This window comes from Ambystoma mexicanum, chromosome 2p (assembly GCF_040938575.1).
Source record: "Ambystoma mexicanum isolate Mex_15411 chromosome 2p, UKY_AmexF1_1, whole genome shotgun sequence".
NCBI lineage: Eukaryota > Metazoa > Chordata > Amphibia > Caudata > Ambystomatidae > Ambystoma > Ambystoma mexicanum.
In genome coordinates, this window is record NC_090923.1 from 344,387,921 (window position 1) to 344,408,534 (window position 20,614).

The window sequence follows — 20,614 nt, forward strand, 5'->3', positions numbered from 1 at the left end:
ACGGATTCATTGGGCAAGGGGCTCCAGAACCAGGGCGAAGATCAACAGGGAGAGTGGGCATCCCTGTTTGGTTCCACTGGACAGTGCTATGGTGGCTGAGAGTTCCTTGTTCACCCGTAGGATTGTTTTCGGGGAGTTATAATTTGCTAAAAGCATTTTGCGGAATAGGGAGCCAAAGTGAAATGCATTAAGGGCACGACGCATTAATGCTCAGTCTATCTTGTCGACCTGGTCATAGGCTTTAGTAGCACAAAGCTTTTGGTATTCTGATTCTGCTACTTCCACTAGGTTACGAGCCCTTTGTACATTGTCTCCTGTGCTCCTACCCAGGATAAAGCCAGTCTGGTCTGCGTCAATGATCTTGGGGAGAATATGTGCAAGCCTATTTGCCAGGACCTTAGAATAGATGTTCGCTTCCCTACCACATGCTCCTTAGTTTCTCTCTGTCTCCTGCTGATTCTATTCTTCCTTCCTCGTCACCAGAGCTCCTGTTTCCTTCTCCTGTGGCTCTCATCTTTGCCTTTCTCTCCTGCACAGAATTCTCTCGTTCCCTTTCCTGGTCTGCCAGTCTCCATTCCTTCTAGCCAATTTATTGTCTTCAGGGGTCCCAGGTGTTGCCTCGTCTTTCTCAAGATCTCTCCCAGAAAAGCCTTATCACTAATTAACAGTCAGTGGTCTCCAGGAGGTTTGTTCCTTACTGAGTTTATTCCTCCTTGCTGGGTCCTTCCCTTTCAGGGGTTCTTCGTCTATACCACTTATCAGTCAACAGAGTTGAAACTGGGAAAGACAGGCTTTTCTCGTCAAGACACCCACGCTGCCCTCCCAGGTAAGGCCTGTTGCTGACAGTGTGGAAACAGGGACCCATCCAAGGCTCTGCACCCCTAGTGTATAACTACAAAGGTTCCAAGCTAATCTCACTCATGCATACATGAGCATGGCAGACACCTTCAATAGCATCCAACATTGGAAAAATGGCACTCATCTTTGCCTTATAGATTTACTTGCACTGTGCCAGTTTCCTATTAGCACAGACAAACAGTGTACAATCTGGGTAAATACTCCCATTGTATAGTGATCAGTTTGGAGATAATCCCTGCTGCATTGGAACCTCATACAGAAACTCTGACACCGCATTTACGTGGAAAGCTACCAAGTGAATGCAGGGAAAAAGATTATTTTTACGCAGGTTTTTATTGATTTTCAACAAAAAAGAAAGTTTACAACATTTCCCCCCTGCCCTCCCCTTCCCCGTCCCCTGGGTTTGTGCGCATTCCGACTTCTAGTCTATGTTGCTCTTGTAGGCCTAAGCAATTCCCCCCTTTTCTCCATGCAGGTCCAAGCCTCCTGGCTCTTTTAAACTCTGCTATGTTCCCTAGATTAGGTTCAGTAGTCTCATTCTTTTCGGGCACCAGACCATTCTTGCCCCCCTATTGAATGTAGCCTATCACTCTCGACCAGTCAGCAAGAAAGCCCTGATGATCGTATGGTAGGAAGTATGTCACCCATTCAAGTGAATCAGGGAAAAAGATTTAAGACCGAACTACAGGCTTTCCCTTTCATCCATTGGGATGAGGCTGTCTAGTTTGTTTTCAACTAGCCTTGCCATGTTGATTAGCTGGACAGTCAAGGTGTTGATACTAGCATCCAAATAGTATTAGGTAGCATATAACAATTTTTGAAGAGATTTATTTAAAACTACTGGTGAAATGGAGAAAGGAAGATGATGGCACAATGTATGGTTCCTAAAACCCATGATCTTGTAACACACTGACCTGTATACTACAGGGGCCAGATTCATACATGGACATTTCACTGCCTAAAGCGCTTGTGGCAAAACCCATCCTGCACATGCACATCCTGCATCTAATTATCAAACTTGAGAAAGTGTAACGTCTGCATAGAGAAGTATATTCAGCATTTGTGTACATTGACTATGTGCAAAATGTGATAGGGCATATCAAGGTGGTCAGGGAATGGGAAAAAGTAATCAATCACTCCATTTGCATATCCAAAACTGTGAGTGTACAAAGAAGGACCAAGTAGAGGGAATTTAAGTGAGGACTTTAAACATAATGTGTACAGATAGGTTACTAATTTTCGACAAGGATTGGCAAATATTCTTTATAGGCATAAAATAGGAACTTGCCGGGCATTGCCATAATGGGTCTACATGGCCATAAGATGTGTTAGGGAGAATTCTCTTAAAAGGCTAATTTCCCTTACCTATGAGTCCCCCAGCAGCTTTGCTGGATTTCAAGGGTTTATTTTTTTACTCCTGCTAAGAGTGAGAATTTTTTTCCCACTCTTAGGCATATTTATGATGTGCGTTTCCGGCTAATTTTTGTGCTTATGGGCTATGGAGTTTCTCTCACTCCATGGGTATCATCTTTTTACATGTGTGTTTCACAGCACCATCAGTGCAGTAACACAGGGGTGTCATGGTGACCCCCAAACATAAACTCCATACCCTGGGACTGACTACTGTCTGCCAGGGCATGCAAAGTTACCATTGACTTTGCTAGTCAATAATTATGAACAAAACCAGTACAACCCATCTTACTATGGAGGTACTGGGAAGGGTTAATAGTTTTTCCGTGGTGTTCATTTTCAAGAAGGTACTGTCCAGTCCCTCTCTCCAAAGGTTCTGGCTGGTGGCAGTGGTTACTACCGTAAATATTCGACCACGAATATTTTCCTATGGGATTTTCCCATTGTTTCGAGGCTACCACTTTTACTGACAGCCTCTAACATACCGCCAGGTTATTTTAATATTAACTTTAATCCGGTGTTTTTTTTTTGCCAGATCTTTAATGATATTTCTTTCTCGTGTCACTCTCTGTAATCCAAACCGAGGTCAGGGCCCTTTGTTCGTCCTTTTGGCGGGCTTCTGGACAAAAGCCCTCCTTTTGGCGCAAGCGAGTCTGGGGTAGACAGGATGTGTGGGAGGGGGAATAGGCACACTGGACCGGGTTGCCTACACAACCCATGTCACACTCTGCCCGGATAGGCTGGGGGGTTATCCCGCCAGTATAGCCACCCCGCTGTGTGAGTGACAGCTAGGCTGTATGAATGGCGGGTTTTCTGCATAAAAGCAGGCACCTGCAGACGGGAAGATAGACGTCGCCAATGGACCTGAGAAATCCGAGGAGGAGAGAAGCCAAAGACATCTGCAACGACTGAACCACCGGTGAAGCCCTGCTGCAGATCCTCACCACTTTTCTCCAATGACAAGAGAAGATCTTCACCTGCAAGAGCCTTCTTCCCTTGAGCTGGTGGGACCAACAAGTTCACCAATCGCCTTCCAGGACCTGTCTTGGTCGAATCGGCAGTGCCCAGCACTAGGAGACCGGATAGCCAGGCACCCGTCTACCACGACCGCGATTTAAAGGAGCGTACCTTTTATTCCGTTTTGGCAGCACCGCGGCTGGTTTCATCCCTGGGCAGTGCAGTAACTCGAACCTTCCTCCACGGCGAGAGCCTCTCTTCCTCTGCTGGATCTCCCGAACTGCAGGAACTGCCAGGAACTACCGCCACCGCAGGAGCCTCTTCCACTTTTAAGGTACATTGTTCCGCCAGGCCTCCCGTTTCATTGGGTACTGCTAAAGGTACTTACTTACCTTCTGGGCTGGCCGTCCCTATTGTCTAACATTATCTTTTTACCTTCTGCACCCTCCTTTTCAACCGTTAAACAAAGACTTGACTGCAGCTACTACAACCGTGTGAACCTGGGCACTTTGCCTTGTACCATTGACTCTGGCTATTTCAGTTACAACTGCCTTCTCTAGATTGCTTCTCATCAAGAAATGTGTTGGGGCACCTAATCTCTTATAACCACCTTTCCTTCCCCTTTATATATTGTTGAAGTGCCATTTTGCTCGGTTTTCACCTAAGTATTGCTTATGCTAAAGTACTACCTTGCTTAACTTGTTCACAATCCAATTGGGAAGTGTTGCTGGTGTGTTTAGGAGTCTAACCCTGTATAAACTTGATCTCTCTCTCAATTGAAGAATTTGTTAGAGTGCCATTTCTGCTTGGTTTACACTGTGCCATTTTGCTCAGTTTTCACTCTTGCTCAACCATGTCTACAATTTAAATAGGGAGTTGTGTATACTTTTCTTGACTGTTTAACTTGCTTTAAGGATAGTGATGTGTGTGTAGAGTTAAGAGTGTGTAAAATAAATATATATATTCTTTTTGATACAAAGCTTTGGTCAGTGTTTCCTTGTTCTAAGGTACTGTGATCCTATTGTGTAAACCCTGAATACTGCTCCTCTCCCTCTTGATATACGTCTGGCTGCTCAGGCACAGCTACCAACTAAATCTGTTTGGTACAGACTGATACCAAAGGGGATTTATTGCATATACCTGTAGTCCTAATCTTCTGTACTGCTCCCTAAGGGAACTGCATAGGATTCTGCCTAACAAGATGAAAAAGCTGGAAAAAGATAGAAGTAATGGGGCATACAATGGCAGTGCCTGGAAAATGCCTATTTAGTGCCAATCCAAGTGTGAAGGCTGTTGGCTTTGCAGATAATTGTTTTTAATAGGAATTAAGTGCAAGAAACAGAACTGAGAGCATTCATATTGCTTCTGAAAAAAGTGGCTGGAGGCACACTGGGTTAAGACATTTTCATGACTCCAAGAACTGATTTACAGCTGCAATTGAGGCATTGGGCCTCATTATGAGCTTGCTGGTGCGGAATTAACATCCCAGTAATTCTGTTTCACCGGCACATTTCAGAACCGGCAGAGTACAAGTTTGCCGGTGGGGTGCCCTGATGTACCTCCAGCCAAGAGCTGGAGGAAAGTCAGGCACCTCACTGTCAAAAACAGCCAGTATTACCGGCACAAATATCACCAGTGCAGGTAATCACCTCACGGAGTCCATGGGACTCCATGGAATGGAGAATTAATTACAAGTTACTCACAGGAGTGACTAACATACTCCTAAGACCATAGCCCCTTTCCTCCATCCTGCATGTGCGTCCCTCGCTAGGAACTGGAACAGAATGTTTTTCACCAGAAAACATTTCTTTCCCTTGACCCCCCGCCCACCGGCGCCATACCATAGTCTTCTTTGACGCATCGGCTGTGATAATCTGCCTACGGACGCTGCTATTTATTTTAGGGGGAAGGATGGTGGGATGTATGGAGGAATGGGGACTATGAACTAGGAGTATTTTAGTGACTCCGGTGAGTAACTTGTATTACTCCTACGTCCCGTTTCCTTTCCTCCATCCTGCATGGGTGATTACCACTGATTGAAGCCCTGGGGAGGAGTGTTGTTACCAAGCCTAGGCAAACAGATATGACAGCACCGCCTGGCCGAAGGCTGCATCAGACTGTGCACTGGCATTCAGGCAATAATGCTTGCAGAAGGCTGATGGGGTGGCCCTGCTAATTGCTTGCCATTGTACATGTCTTTGGGAAGTGACCGCTGTTGCCTTTGTTTTGACCTTGTGAGCGTGCATGCTCCTTGGGGTCTCTTTACGCTGCACCCTATACGCTTGGTGAATGGCCAGGGCCATCCACCTGGCTATTGAAGCCTTTGACGCTTGCCCGGCCAGTTTAAATTCGCCAAAGGTGACAAATAGGGTGTCTCACTTGTGGCAATTATTGGTCCTATCCAGGTAGAATTTCAATGCTTTCCTGACGTCAAAGCAGTGAAGGACCTTCTCCAATTCTTCTGTTGGATTAGGAAAGAAAATGGGTAGTACAATTTCCTCATTTAGGTGGAATGATATGATATATGATAGGTTATTTATAAGGCGCTTAATACCCAGAGGTTTCTAAGCGCGGACCTGGGGATAAAACCTGTGTAGCTCCATGTCGTCTTGCTCCCAAGGCGAGCACATTTCCACTGAGCTATCCTCCCTAGGATGATGAGACCACCTTGGTAGGAAGGAAGGATGAGTGCGGAGTACCACCTTGTCTTGATGGAATGTGGTGTATTGCTCTATAGTCAATAGCGCCTGAATTTTGCTAGATCTGCATGCTGAGATGCGGGCCACCAGGATAACGGTTTTGACTGACAAATTTCATGTCTATAGTCGCCATGGGCTCAAAGGGCTTTTGGCAAGTGCGCTGAGGACTACATTGAGATCCCAGACTGGATACGGATGCCCGACACGTGGGAAATGCCTTGTTAGCCCCACCAGATGTCTTGACACCACAGGGTTGGACGTAGAGAAAGAAATCCTGTCCGAGTTCCTGTAGGCGCCAATGGCCGCTAGGTATGTCAGGCATGTGTCTACTTGGACGCCTGACCTAGCCAGATGTGCTGTAAAAGATAACCCTTGGTCTAGATTGCATGTTAGGGGATCCACTCCGGACTATGGCCCAGAAGCAGAATCTGGTTCATTTGCATTTGTATTGCGTGCGCGTAGCATGGCTCCTGGCTCTTTGTATGATTTCTAGATTGTCTTTGGACAGATTGAGGTGCTGTAGCGTTATCTGCTCAGGGACCAGGCTGCTAGGGCTAGCCTCTCCGGGGAGGGGTGAATGACCGTTCCCCCCTGCTGAACCAGGAGATGGTCCATCCCTAGGGGAAGGGGAACCGGAAGCTGATCTGCCATCTGCAAGAGGTCTGGGTACCAGGGCCTGGCCGGCCACTGCGGCGCTATTAGGATCAGTCACAGTTGACAAGACTCTCTGATTTTGCAAGTGATCCTGTGGAGAAGGGGCGTCAGGGGGAATACATATGCCCACATTCCGTCCCACTGCATCTACAGTGCGTCCCTCAGGCAGCCTTGGCCCCGGCCCTCCCAAGACACAAACTGCTGTTATGTCCGGTTCTGCTCTGTCACAAACAAGTCTATATGAGGATGCCCCCACCTGTTGATGATGCCCCGAAGTTCAACTGCCACTCATAATTATCGGAAGCCATCCTAATGTGTCTGTCTGCCTCCAGGTTGGATTCCCCCGGGAGATGGACTGCTGAGATCTATATATTCTGTGCAATGGCCCACTCCCATATGCCGATGGCAAGTCTGTACAGAGGAGGAGATCTGGTGCCCCCGTTTGTTGAGGTAGTACATGCAGGTGGAGTTGTCTGTCTGAACGTTGACCGACCTGCCTCAGACCATTGGAAGAAAAGTCTTGTGCGCAAGCTCGATGGCCATCATTTCCAGCCAGTCGATCTGATTCTGCTGTTCCTTCATTGACCACAGACCATGTACACTGTGGTTGCCCAGAGTGGCTACCCACCCCTGTAGGGAGGAATCCGTCATAATTGTATGCTCCAGTTTGGGCTGCCTGAAGGGTCTGTCCGCCATGAGGTTGGTGTCCTGACTCCACCATACAAGATCCTGGTGCAGGTGTGCCGGTATGGTAACCGCTGCCGTCTGCTCTCCCTTCAATTGAAGCCATGAGGCTGAAAAGTGCAACTGCAACCTCCTCTTTTTCAGCCTGGTTTGAGGAACTGCCAGGAGACAAGCAGCCATTACCCCTAGCAAGTGCTGATCCCACCAGGCTGTGGTCACTGGTCTGCTGAAGAAGAGCCCCACTGCTGCCTTGATTGCTACCTTTCCCCTTGTGGGGAATATCATCTGCCTCTGTGTGTGTCCCACAAGAGTCCTAAGAACACTACAGTTTGTTTAGGCTGAAGCTGTTACTTCTGGACATTGATTGAGAACCCCAGGTCATACAAAGTGCTCATGAGCTTGCCAGTTGTGCTCCAGACCTGCTCCGGTGACTCCGCCCTGACTAGCCAATCGTTGTGGTATGGATATACACGATGGTCCTCTGATCTGAGCAGTGCCCCCATCACATTCATGAGCCTCATGAAGACTCTTGGTGCTGAGTTGAGCCCAAAAGGCAGCACCTTGTATTGGAAGTGCTGCCCTGTGACCCGAAATCGGAGGAGTGATCGATGAGGCTGCCAGATCAGGACGTGTTAAGTATGCGTCCTTCAGATCTAGGGAGCATTTCCTATCTCCCCCAGACAGAGACTCCACTATTAGAGCTGGCGTAACCATTTTTCAACTTCTGCAAGGCATGTACATGTTTAAGAAGGATAGATCTATGACTACTCCCAGGCCTGCCTGGTTCTTCTTTTGAATGGCAAAGATGCAGGCGTAAAATCCCAAGCCCTGTTAGTGAAGGTGTCCCAATCTGGGGAAGGGGAGGAGAACAGCAGGGGGGTGGAATGGGAAGCTGGAAGCCGTGAGAGACTACCAACACCACCCATGGGTCCACAGAGTCCGCCAGGACTGACTGTGGAGGGCTAATCTTCCACCCACCAGAGCATGTGTACCTCAAGCAACCCGTTTTTGTTTCTCTGCCTCTGAGGCTGAAGTTGGGGGGGCTGGAAGAATCCATAGTGGGATGCTATCTGCTGCTTCCGCTGATGCTGACTGGGAGATCGGTCTGGCTGCCTGGTCCTGCAGTCCTGGAAACCTCTGAAGCTGCCAAATGTTCGACCCCTGTCTGACCCTGCCCAAATCTTTTGGCTGCTGGCTTCGTAATAATGGCCAGAGACTCTGCGGTTTGTGAGCTGCTCTTCTTTTTATCCAGCTCTTCCTCTGTGGTTGAGTGGAACAAGTCACCCCACTCAAATGGGAGGTCAAGGATTCTCTTCTGGACATTAGGATCGAACCTGGTGGTTCTAAGACCGGCCGCCCTTCTCATGTCCGTCGCTACACATATGGCTCTAACTGCCATCTCAATGTGTTCGACAGTGGCTTCCATGAGGTCTTGAGCGACTATCTTGGTCTTGAATGACGATTGCTTGTAGGCCGGCAGGTCCGGGCAGAAGTCAGTGATTTCCTAACACAGCCTTTGATTTGCCGCAGCCAGGATGGTGTCGGCATTGGCCTGCCTGAGGTGCAGTTCTGCGTTCGAGTACACCTTTTTTGCCGTAGGCCTCTAGCACCTTCTCTTCTTTGCACAGCAGTGCCGAGGTGGATGTGCTGGCCGAGGATGCTTGTGGTTTGGCATATATGGGTGCCGGCGCGATCACAGAGGCGGGGGTGTACGGACAGGAGTAGCGAGTCGCCCTCCACATGTCTATACTTTGCATCCAGCTTTTTGCTGATTGGCTGTGTAGATTGTGACTTGGCCCACCCCTTTCTAGCTAGGGTCGCCACGTCCTTTTGTAGTTGTATACCTGATCTAACATCTGCTCAGATGGTGAGGATGTCTGTGGGATGCCCAGGTACTCGACCAGACCGGCAATTCTGTTGTGAAACACCCTTGCTGATTAGGGCGCATCTTACTCCTCGTCGGTGTCTTGTTGATCCCCATTATCTGGAGTGCCTGCGGGGTCCACTCGCAGTGTTCTCCTGGCCGCCGATAGAGTGGTGGCCACTGGAAGCAGAGACACTGCTGTGCCAACGGGATGCAGTAGATTGAGGAAGCGGTGCGCTCCCACTTGGAGCCTGTGGCTGTAATGGCACTGGTTGAGGCGGAAACACGAGAGGGATCATGTCTTCAACAATACCCTTGAGAATGCTTCCCATTTGTGGGGACTGCATGAAGGTTAGGAACTTATCAAAAAAACGCTCTTCGCATGATTGTTGAGCGCGCTCCTGCACCTGCCCCCGAGTCGGTGTAGACATGTACAGTTGCTGTCTACCCACACCATGCCTGTTGTGTGTGTACGAGGCATCTATGTAGTGCAATTGCGCTGTTGTGGTCGGATAGGTGGTGCACCACGTGACATGTGTCGTAGTTAACTGGGACCATTCTGTCTTGGCAGTGGTTTCCCGCCTTTGCACTCTTCTGGTCTGGCCACCATTTTGTCCGCTCCTGCTCAACGTGCTTTTGTGGCTGCACTGGGACTGGGTTTGGCCTGCTTGCTTGTATGCATAGGCTCTGCCCCTCCCTGCACCTCAGGTACGGTCCTGGTAGGCTGTTGGCCTTCTGCCATAATGCCGAAAAGGCGCTCCCTCAGGCCTAAACCTAGTAACATAGCAGTGCCCCTAGGGATGTGTCCCGGTGTTTAAACCGTTTAGCTCCTTGGAGATGGGACCGGGAGGATCTTTATATCCCTCGGCCGTTAGGACGGTAGCTACGTGAACCTTGGTACCCTTCTCGCTGGTAACCGAGCCGGTTAGGCCCCTCCCACTGGCAGACTTCCCTGGGAATGAGTCGCCCATCCAGGGTGTGAGTTCTGGCGGAGTCCTGGAAAACAGCTCCCTCCAGAGCGCTAGTCGATTCTTGAGGGACCGGGGAATAAGTGCATATATGAGCAGCCTTCCCATCCCTGGTCTTCACCGAGGCACCGGAGGCAGAGGGCATGCAGGTCTGATGTGGGAAACGAACCGTCGCAAGACGGGCACCTGCTGAAGCCTGCCGTGGCCGACATGCGCCAGGGACGGGCGGGGCGCCCGTGGACAGTGTCCTGGAAAAAATCAAAGTTAGATATGTTTATATTTGTTAAAAAAGAGGGAAAATGTGTGGAATTACGGAGCACGAGGACTCACCACGAACACTGGTGAAATTGGTCCACTCCCATCGATGCGGAAAAGAGGACTGAGGTGTGGTGCTGGTGGGCGCGGTCAAGGGAGCGCATGCTCCCAGGGTCGCACACCTGCACGTAACTAAGTTTAAAGGGAAAGGCCATTTGTTCTGGTGAAAAAGGTTCCGTTCCCATCACATGCAGGATGGAGGAAAGAGGACGGGACATAGGAGTACTTACCCTTACCGGCACCTGTAATTTGCCAGAGATTCCGGCAGATCCGGCGCTGATAACGGTAATTCCATTTGGTGGCATCCCGGCAGATTTACTAGCGGAATACCACCGATGTTATATTGTGCACCATTATTTTTCAGAAGACTGATTAGAAATAACAATGCCAACCAACACATAGTTTGATGTTAATGCACGGTAGAGCTTTCTCAAAGAGATCACAGGTGGGTATGTTTTTGGCAGAGAGGAGCGGGTAGTAGGTGGGAATCCTCAGAGATTAGCCTGCGCAGGGTAAGTCAGTGGGTGGGTAAAAAGCCAAAATGCATCAACAGGATGTGTGTGCCCTATCTGTTTGTGTATGCTAATAGCAGGCTAATAGGTGGCACAACACGCAACCTACTAGACAAATGGAAAAAAAGATTTACTCCATTGTTCTTTTAGCTTGAATTGCCACTGGTACATGCGGTTGCAAAGCATGAATCTCCCTGAGTAAATGCCCCCATGTAGTATGGAGCCTTGCCATCAGATTCGCTGTCAGCAGCAGAATGCTGGAGGCGTTCACGAGATGGAACACAGGGAAGAGGACGGTTGGAGAACGACGGAGTGAGCAGGAGTCGGTGGAGGCGTTCATGTCCCCTATCCATTATTACAGCTAAAAGAATAGTATATATTTATTGTAACCCTACCTTATCAGTCCCTTTAATAAAATTATCTGAATCCACACTCCTGCATCTGCCCATACTTCAGTGGCGATGAGGATTCTGAGCCCTTTGTCAGGTCCAAACTTGAAATCTTCCTGCAGGAGTGATGCTGGGCCCACCAGACCCCCTAAGTCTGCCTGCCCAACAGTCCTTCATCTGATAAAACTACCAAGCTGGCAAACCCAAGGGGAATAGAGGAGAAAATAACAAAAGACAGATCTTCACTGGCTGGCACTGTAGTTCTCTGGAGCTGGAAATACACCTTAGTGTCTGTGAGATCTAGGAGACAAATATATATGTATATATTAATAATCAATCCACTCTAGCTAAGTTTACTAAAATGTTACCACTCTCCTTGTAGTACCTGTAGCCTATGCTTTATTGCTGATAGGCTTATTCAGTTAGTAGCTGAAGTCTAGTAATCTGAACTCAATGTTTCCTTCTTCTTCTACCGTGGTAATATTTTCTTTAAAAAATGTCTTTGTTAGGGCTTTTGTTGACTAATAAGCTTTTTCCAACTACTCAATTCACAGTATATATTTTTCATAAATGAACTTCTTAAAATACTTATTCCCATATTTATTGCATAAGGAAAGTCTTACTTGAATTAGAGTTTATTAAACTTGCAATAAATTACGATGTCAAAAAAAATGTAAACTCCTTAAAAGATCGGCATTGCTGTAAAGAGTTCCACTAGTCGTTTACTTCCTGAAAAACGAACGTCAGCCGACACAACGCTTCTCTACTCAATTGTCCTTCGAAACGATGCTTTCAGAAAAAAGGTGTCACGACGCTTAACGTGCTCGATTTAATAGTCCTGCAAAACGAGCACTTCCTGAAACGACGTCACGACGCTTACACGCGCGTTTAACGTTCGTAGGGTTCCTTCTTCTAATTTCAGAGCCGCGCGTGGCGTAATACTCAAACCGAAAAATAACGCTCACGCAAGAACTGCGACCGTGAAAAACAAACATGCGAGTAGTAAACGAAGAGTTACGCGTGCCTGGTTAGTAAATATTAAACGCGCAATTATTCAGAAAAAAATACCTTCAGAAGCAGAATTGAAGCGGAACAATAGAAGTTCAAAAAGTAACACTGAATCTTATTTTCCTCAAATAAAAATAAATATTAGCATTTGATTCCACTCAGTCTTTTTCAAAAGTAATTCGAACTGAAAATCCTTGACATTAGACTTTGTTGATTAAATAACTTAGCTTTCTTCATCTGTACAACTTCTTCAGCTTCTTGGATAAACTTCACTTCAGCTTAGAATTAGTAATAAATGGAAATTCTAAAATCTTCTTGAAATACTAAGAATTAAATATACTTAAATATATTCTTTGCTAGAGCTAACTAAACTGCGACCTGTCTCAAAGGATACTAAAATGAAAGGCAGTTGAAAACTCAGTGCAACATTCCAAATGACCTCATAACTATTTACACCAATCAGTGCTGCAGAAAAAACTCTCCATCTTGCTTTGGGGAGTCAAGTGATTCCTGAATGTACATTAAGGAATATTTATACTGGTTCAATTGTCAATCCAAACATAACCCAAACATCACACTTCTAAGTAAACTACATTCAAAAGGTTTTTTGGTGCTAATGATGAATTCTTCATTAGGTAATGTAAATGTGTAAGTCTATTTAATTTACCTTGGAATTGTAATGGTATGTCTTTTGAGGTTATGAACCCTTGAAACTCTAGAAATGTACCATGGAATCCTGACACCCTTGGAAAAGGATCTCCGGCTGGATTCGGGCGTCTCCATTAAGACAGGTGAGAGCGCTGCAGCAAAAGGGGCCCAGTGTGTTTAAGTGCCGCAACAGCTGATCGAGCAAGCAACATGACTTTGTACTAAATAGTGAAAGGCGCACCATACCGCGCATGCGCGTCTGCAACTCTTCGCTGTTATTATGGATAGATCTGTGAGAAGTAACGTGTCTCCCATCACGTGACGTGCCACCGGCCATTTTGAAGAATCAGGCATTGAATTATATGAAGATCGTTGCAGTACTTATGATTGTTGTGCAATGAACTAAAAAAAACAAAAAGAAGGTAAAACACTATCCTATAATAAAGACAGTATATAAAAATATAATAGAAGTACCTGGGCAATCAAAGAAGGGTCAGGCACAAGAAGACTTCTTGTAAGTGCTCAAGAGAGTGTTGAAATACCCCATCACAGGGGCAGATCTGCCATAGTCACACTACAACGGCTACCAGGGGTGCTGGAGACATGTCAATCCACAGTGCCCCGGCCCCTCAAATGTTCTTACCAGAGTTAGGAGAACCCACACTGCCATGGAAGAGATGACTAAAAACATTTGAACATTACGCCAATGTAATGAAGTGCACAAACTACAGTGTGGAAAAAAAGAAATCTCTACTATTGCACTGCTTGGGACTGGATGGCCAAGAGAAATATGAAGATTTGCTAGATCTTGCAGATGAAGAGTGTGGGGACATGAACGAATACGAAAAAGCCATTCAGAAGATCAATAGACATTATGAGAAAAAGATCTGCACCATATTAGAAAGATATACATTTGATATAAATTTGGAAATCGAGTACAAGAGGAAGGGGAAAGTGTTGAGCAGTACATCACGGCATTGAGGAAATTGGCCAGATATTGCAAAATCAAACAGCAATTAGAAGTGAGACAGATATCAATTCATGCTGGAGTGTAGCAGTAGCAAAGTTAGAGAGAAATTATGGACAGAGGATGAATCATCGTTAGATGCTGTGTTGAAGATGGCCAAAGAATTGGAGCATACAGAAAAGTGTGTAAAAACACTGGAGGACAGAGTTAAGGATATCTCAGTTAAGGCAGCTTTAAATATCATACAACCACATACATAGGAGACTATAGTTGCTGTAGAGAACCAAGATAGAAGGAGTGGTACGAACAGCCACAGAGATGTAAGAACGAGACATGATGGAAGATACAGTAGTGGAAGAGGGGATAACCAAGAAGGAAAATACTGGAATAAGAGACAAGATTGGGAGAACCAAAGAGGAGTACAAAGAGGAAGAAAGATCTATTGTTCACAGGGTTAGTGCCATTTATCACACTCAAACTAATGGGATTGTTGAGAGGTACAATAGGGTGATAAAGGATGCCATAAGATGGTCATGGTTGATTGGAAAGCAGTGGTGAGAGAGACTGTAGTGGCTTACAGATTCACACCACATAGTACCACGGGTGTCTCGCCCTTTTAATTGAGCAGTTGGAGAAAAGCAAACACGAAATTGTTGCCATGGCAGGAAGGTGGAGTTAAGTGGAGTTGAGAGTAACATTCGGCAAAGGCAGTTAACCAACAAGATGCAGCATGATGCTAAGAGGTTCAGAAGTGGAAAGGTGCCACATGTTGGTTGCTGGGTCAGAATCAAGGTTCCAATTGTGTTGAGAGAGAATGGCTATCAGTGGTTGAAACACATTGAAGCTATGGAAGTTTTTCGGCATGCTGTGAGAACCAGTGATGACAGAGTGTGGAACAGTGAGAGAGTGATGGTGTTGATGGAGGAGGAAATGAAGGTGCAGGCTGTGGGCATGAGAGAGGTTCTGCAGATGGAACGGATAGTGTGTGGTGGTGGATCTTCAAGGGAAGGTTCAATGTCTGGAAAGATGTTTTCCTTGGCAGATAATGCAGATACATCACAGAGGACATCAAGGGTTGGCAGGAATTACCGAAGACCCAGATAATCGATGAACTATGCTGAATCATAGTGGAGAGGCGTTTTAGTGGAAGAAAGGGGATTTGCAGTATGGAGCCTTGCCGCCAAAATTCGCTGTCAGCGGCAGAATACTGGAGGCGTTCACGAGATGGAACACGGGGAAGAGGACGGTTGGAGAACGACGGAGAGAGCAGGAGTCGGCGGAGGCGTTCATGTCCCCTATCCATTATTATAGCTAAAAGAATAATATATATTTATTCTAACACTACCTTATCAGTCCCTTTAATACATCATCTGAATCCACACTCCTGTGGCTGCCCATACTTCACCCCAGTATGTCTTTTATAAGTATGTTGTGTCCAAAGAAATGTCTTGTACAGAACAATGTATGACATTATTATTACAGTCTCATTCAAAGTGAAGACCTGTGTGTGGAATCTGTGATGAGTGCGACAACATGGTGACATTGGGTCTTTTTAAGGAAATTGCTTTAGTAAACAGGTGTAATCAGAACAGCGTTTAAAGAATAAATCAAAATGTTCAAACGTAAATGCTTCAGAATTCCATCCCTGAATGAATAATGCAAACTGAAAGTGTACTTCACCTATGAAGTAAAAATGTGCCCCAAGGCAATAAAACTCCTAAAGTAAACTCGCCTGTCACAACTAATCCTCTAACTTAAAATAAAGATTTCCTGAATGAAAAGTTCCTTGAAAGTGAGTTGTCAGAATAGCTAAATCAAATGGTGCAGTGATGAATATAAACGTAACGTCCTTCCCTTGGGTGAAAAGTATGGATGCTAGAAATTCAAACTTAAAGTCCTTCTCTAAATAACAAAAGTCCAACCGTTCAAAAGGTCTTCTTGTACGGTACCCCTGCCCCTTCCTTTCATTTCCTTTCCTTTAGGAGTCTATCTTTGTTACATTACCTTCCTTCTTTTTTCTTTACCACTCACATCCTCAGGGGATCTTTACTTTGTTGCTCCTCTTCCCGTCAAGGGTCCTGCTTCTGTCCTGGTCTCTCTCTACCAGGATCTTAGCAAGGTTTTGCCTTAGCCTCTTCCCAAGCTTATCAGATAGGTCAGCTCTTTCACCTTTCTGGATGTAGGGGTACTCTAGTCAGTGTTCTCAACCTCTTCTTAGGCTCCTCAGGTAGTTCAGCTCTTCCACCATTTTGGCTTAGGTGGGCTGCAAGGGTACTCTCCTTCTCCCCCCGGGGTCGCCTAGTCTCCTTAGCCTCCTCTTAGGCAGGTCAACTCTTCCACCCTTTTTGGGGTAGGTAGGCTGCAGGGGTAATCTCCTTCAACCCCCTGGTTCAGCCAGTTTCGTTAGCATCTTCTTAGGCTTCTCAGGCAGGTCAGCTGCATCACCCTTTCCATCCAATGTGGTGATGCAGGGGTACTTTCCTTCTCCCCCTAGGCCAATCAATTTCCTCCAGGCAGCATCCAGACAGACAATGCGCCAGGCTCCTTCACCCAGACAGCAACTCATCCTTCGGTATACGGCTCCTCTTCATGCAGCAGCATCTGGAAAGAAGTACAGGTAACCTGTACCTGACTGAGACAAGTTCAGAATGAGCTAGCTCTGCTTTTATAGGCAGACTCCTCCTCATCCTGTTGGCTGCTGATTGGGGAAAAGCCCTCCTTACAGGATTGGCTGGCAGGTTGTTTCGACTCTGGTCCTCCTGTTCTTAGGCTTTCTTTCTGTTAGCCAGTTGGACTTCAACTGTCGATTCCCTTTCATTAGCTTTTTGTATTCTTGTTTTATCCTGGGCCCCTTTTAAATATTATGTGTCTGATCCTTGGGGCTCAGGTTTTTATTTTATTAATTTAAGTACTGCTTACGTTTCCACAGGTTTCTCTATGAGGATTTGAACTTGGGTCCTCCCATAGGCTCTATGGAGTGCTAAACAGCCAGGACTTTTCCTAGCAATTCGAATCTCTCCGCTGTCTTCTCTCAGACTTCCATCCCCCAGAGCTGAGCACACCACCATCCTAGTGTTCCAGCAATGGCACACCAAGGTGCAGATGGCACTCCGTTCCTCCACACGTCATCAGCTGCGCCATTGCTGCCGCCATCCCGCTCCAGTGTCAATACTGCTGCCTGGCAGTCCTGGGTAAGTTCTTGTGTGGATCGCGGCACCGCGATTCACCACAAATCCCAACAGCTGTCATCATACAACATCGATCCCACAGCCAGGTTGAGAATGTGGCTGTGCACAAATGTATGTTGTGGATGTATGTATGGAATTTATAAAGCACATACCTAACAAGTCCAGTGGTTACAGATAGGATGCAGGGGTAGCAGAAGTTGCTGAGATGAGTAGGAAAAGAAGGGCAAGGGGAGAAGTGGGGTTGACTGAAGTGACTGGAAAGATGTTTTTGGAAAAATAGGGTCTTGAGGTCCTTCCTAAAATGAAGAATTAATGTGTGCAGTCTGATCTGTGTTGGTAACTTGTCCCAGAGTTGGTAACCTGATCCAGAGCGACTAGCGAGATGTTTTCTTTTAAAATAGTGTCTTCAGGTCCTTCCTAAAGTGAAGAATGAAGGTGTGCAGTCTGATTTGTGTTGATAGTTTGTTCCAGAGACTGGTTGAATATCAGGAAATGCTTGGGCTCTTACATTTTACCCTTTCATTTACCCTTTCTAAGTTATTTAATTTTATTCTGGTGATTTCATGATAATCATGATCTGGCTCTTCATTTTGGACATGCGATGCTTTATAAATTGGCAAAAAAGCAAAAAACACAAACCGTTCTGTGATTTAGGTTCTAGATACTTAAAATATACATTTGAAAAATATTTTGTGCAAACAAATCTCAAACATTACTTTCAGATCCATCACTATCACACTGAATTGTATAAGTAATAATGACCACTAACAGAAAAGAGGCATGTAGGTACTTTAGACTGACCATTCTTGCACGAGCAATGACATCGCGGACACTTCTGAGCATGATATCTTCCACTTGGATGAGCCACTTCTCCACAGCTCCCTTGGCTTCAGAGGTTGAAATTATCTCGATCATCTCCACTCGCTCGCCTTCAGTGCTGTACATGGACCTAATATCCAGATTGGGAAGGAACTCCAGTTTAGCAATGCCCTCAAAACACTTCTTCAGGTGAGGCTGCACTCTCAGTGGGTCTTTAGTTTCAGACAGGATCTCCAGCATTTCATCGTTAGACAAGAAGAAAAACCTAGACAAATAGAAATTAAGTTAAACTCCAGCTCAATTTCAGGACTTAAATGGGAAGCCCCCCAAAAATTCAGACAAGTATGTTACTTAATAGGGCAAGTTATTGACTTGTCCGGCTAATTTCATTGGGCATATTTTTCTGTTTCAAATCTTGTCATTACAGAAGCCATATTAAGTTATATTTAACATTATTCAATTTCTTAAACATTTCTTCATTTTCCCTTTTCCATAAAATTCGGTAGCTCTCACTCAGAAATCTGGATAGGGATGGGGACAGATGGTGTGAGAGTTGGGTGGGAGTAGGGCAAAGCACACATTCTCACACTAGAGACAAGCAACCCAATTTAGAGCCAAGGCATTGGGCCTCATTACGACTTGGTCGGTGCAGAATTAACGTGTTAGTATTACCGTATACTGACACATTCCTGCACCGGCCTAGTACAAGTTTGCCAGTGAGGTGGCTGGAATGACCTTAAGTTAAAAGCTGGAGGTCATTCCATCACCTTACCGGCAATAAACGCCAGTATTACTGTCAATCTGGAAAAATGAATACCCTTCATTTGAATAATAGACGTAACTTGATGGCCGTGGACCAACTGTCTTATGCACTGAATAATAGAAATATAAACTGCTATGCTTGACCAAGGAGCGGCCATTTTAAATGTAGCAAGAATCGCCATTTTGCTTGTTAACCATTGCTCATTGCTTTCTGTCTAAAAACTGCTTTGCAGCTTACAATTCTTGCGGATTCTGCTTACTCTGCTCAACTGTTAACATTGTTGTCTGAATATGAAAGGGCAAGGTCGCGGGACTGAAGAGTTTGCTGAAACTCCTCATGAGTAGCCCAGGAATGCCCACGCTCCCTCTCTGTAGCCTTGAGAGGAAGCTGCAGGGCATTTAATCACTTCACAGCTGCCAGCCAGTCTCGTACGATGGTAGAATATGTTAGAATAATACAGTTAAAGGCTTGAATTATGCTTTTCTTACGGCCCCCCTTCGCAAAACCCTTTAGAACGTGTCGGCTCCCAGGACACGAATAGTACCTCATAGATAGCAAAGCTTGGAATGTGGCTCTTCCTCCGTGTGCAGCTTGCTTCCAAGAACAGAACCACCGTGTTCTAAAAGATGCCTCCGCACTTTCTAAATTGCACATTGTTACTAGAATAGACATCGAAAGCATTATAATCGTCATACTCGTCGGATATGTCCATCGTCATCCCGAGTTCAAAGGAACTTAATAAAGAGGGGTGTTGAACATGACTTTGCTGATTGTATGATATGCATTTTGTATATATCTAACTGATGTACGTAATTCGCTCTCTTGCGTCCCTCGAGGTCTAGGAAACTCACGTCGCGGGACGTGAGATCAGAATTGGCCAATTGATACTATCTTTTGCTTGCAATAAACCCTAGCATTGGGAATTTGAACCTTGTGTCTGGCTCATCTTTTCGTGTGTGGTTATTGCCTTGTTTCCATAGCACGAGGGACCCCTAGGGGCCCCTTTCAAGATAGTGCCTGAATAGGGACCTTCCCCCACTTGCCCCATCGTATACGTTGTAACGGAGTAAAGGCGGAAGAACGTCGAGGATGGGACGGTCGAGCCGGGATCGAGAAGTGTATGGGGCGCCCTGTAGAAGAGAGGAGAGATTCCTTCCGCAGATCTGCACACATCTGATCCCTGATCGACGTACCGGGCCAGAGGGCAAAGGAGGCGAGGGTCCCAAAATGAGGCAGAAGCCAGAGAAGCGCAGACACGACGTGGGGAGAGGTTGCGTTAGAACAGGCGACTTGTTTTATCAGGTGAGTCATTCCCCGATTCAAAGAGAAACCTGATTTTTGGTAGAGTGTTGATTTTGTAAACTCAAACATCCAGGTAAAAGTGGCTAACCAAAGGGGAAGGTTAAAGAAACATGCCTGGAGTACTGTGCACTTTAGCAGGGCTTTTCAGCTGCGGTAGACAGTCCTTGGAATATGGCCAAAGTGCACCGCCTGGGGGAACGCCGGCTTATGATATGTATGCAAAATATGGTGTGGGTGCGATAATATTTTGTGAGATTTGGCATAGGCAAACTAGAAAGCAACCCGGCCATCAGTGGCCGATTAATGGTAGTTTTGAGATTGGGAGGATAGATAACCTAGAAAGGGTGCTGATTAGAAAGAAAGCGCGACCTGCAGCTTTTGAGACCGTCAAAGATTGAAGGAGGGAAGCAATGCTCCGACTAAGGAGTAGAGAGAAGCACGCGGGTAGGCACAAAACGAAGCTTGAGATAGCAGAAGAGAAGGAAGAGGAGGAGTGGACTGAGAGTCTAAGACGGGAAGGGAGACGGGACCAGATGAACATAGACAGAATATACCCGCAGCGGGAACTACACATGGCAGACAAATTAATGGAACATTTGTTAACTAACA

At 46.1% G+C, this 20,614-nt stretch overlaps 1 protein-coding gene across 1 annotated transcript in view; it reads right to left on the reverse strand.

Moving 5' to 3' along the window:
• DNAH12 (dynein axonemal heavy chain 12) overlaps nucleotides 1–20,614 on the reverse strand; it is a 3,791,933-nt gene that overhangs the window by 2,611,687 nt on the left and 1,159,632 nt on the right. The window contains exon 22 of the mRNA XM_069643677.1: nucleotides 17,923–18,205. Coding sequence (XP_069499778.1) covers nucleotides 17,923–18,205 — 283 coding nt within the window. The remainder of the gene's footprint in view (nucleotides 1–17,922; nucleotides 18,206–20,614) is intronic.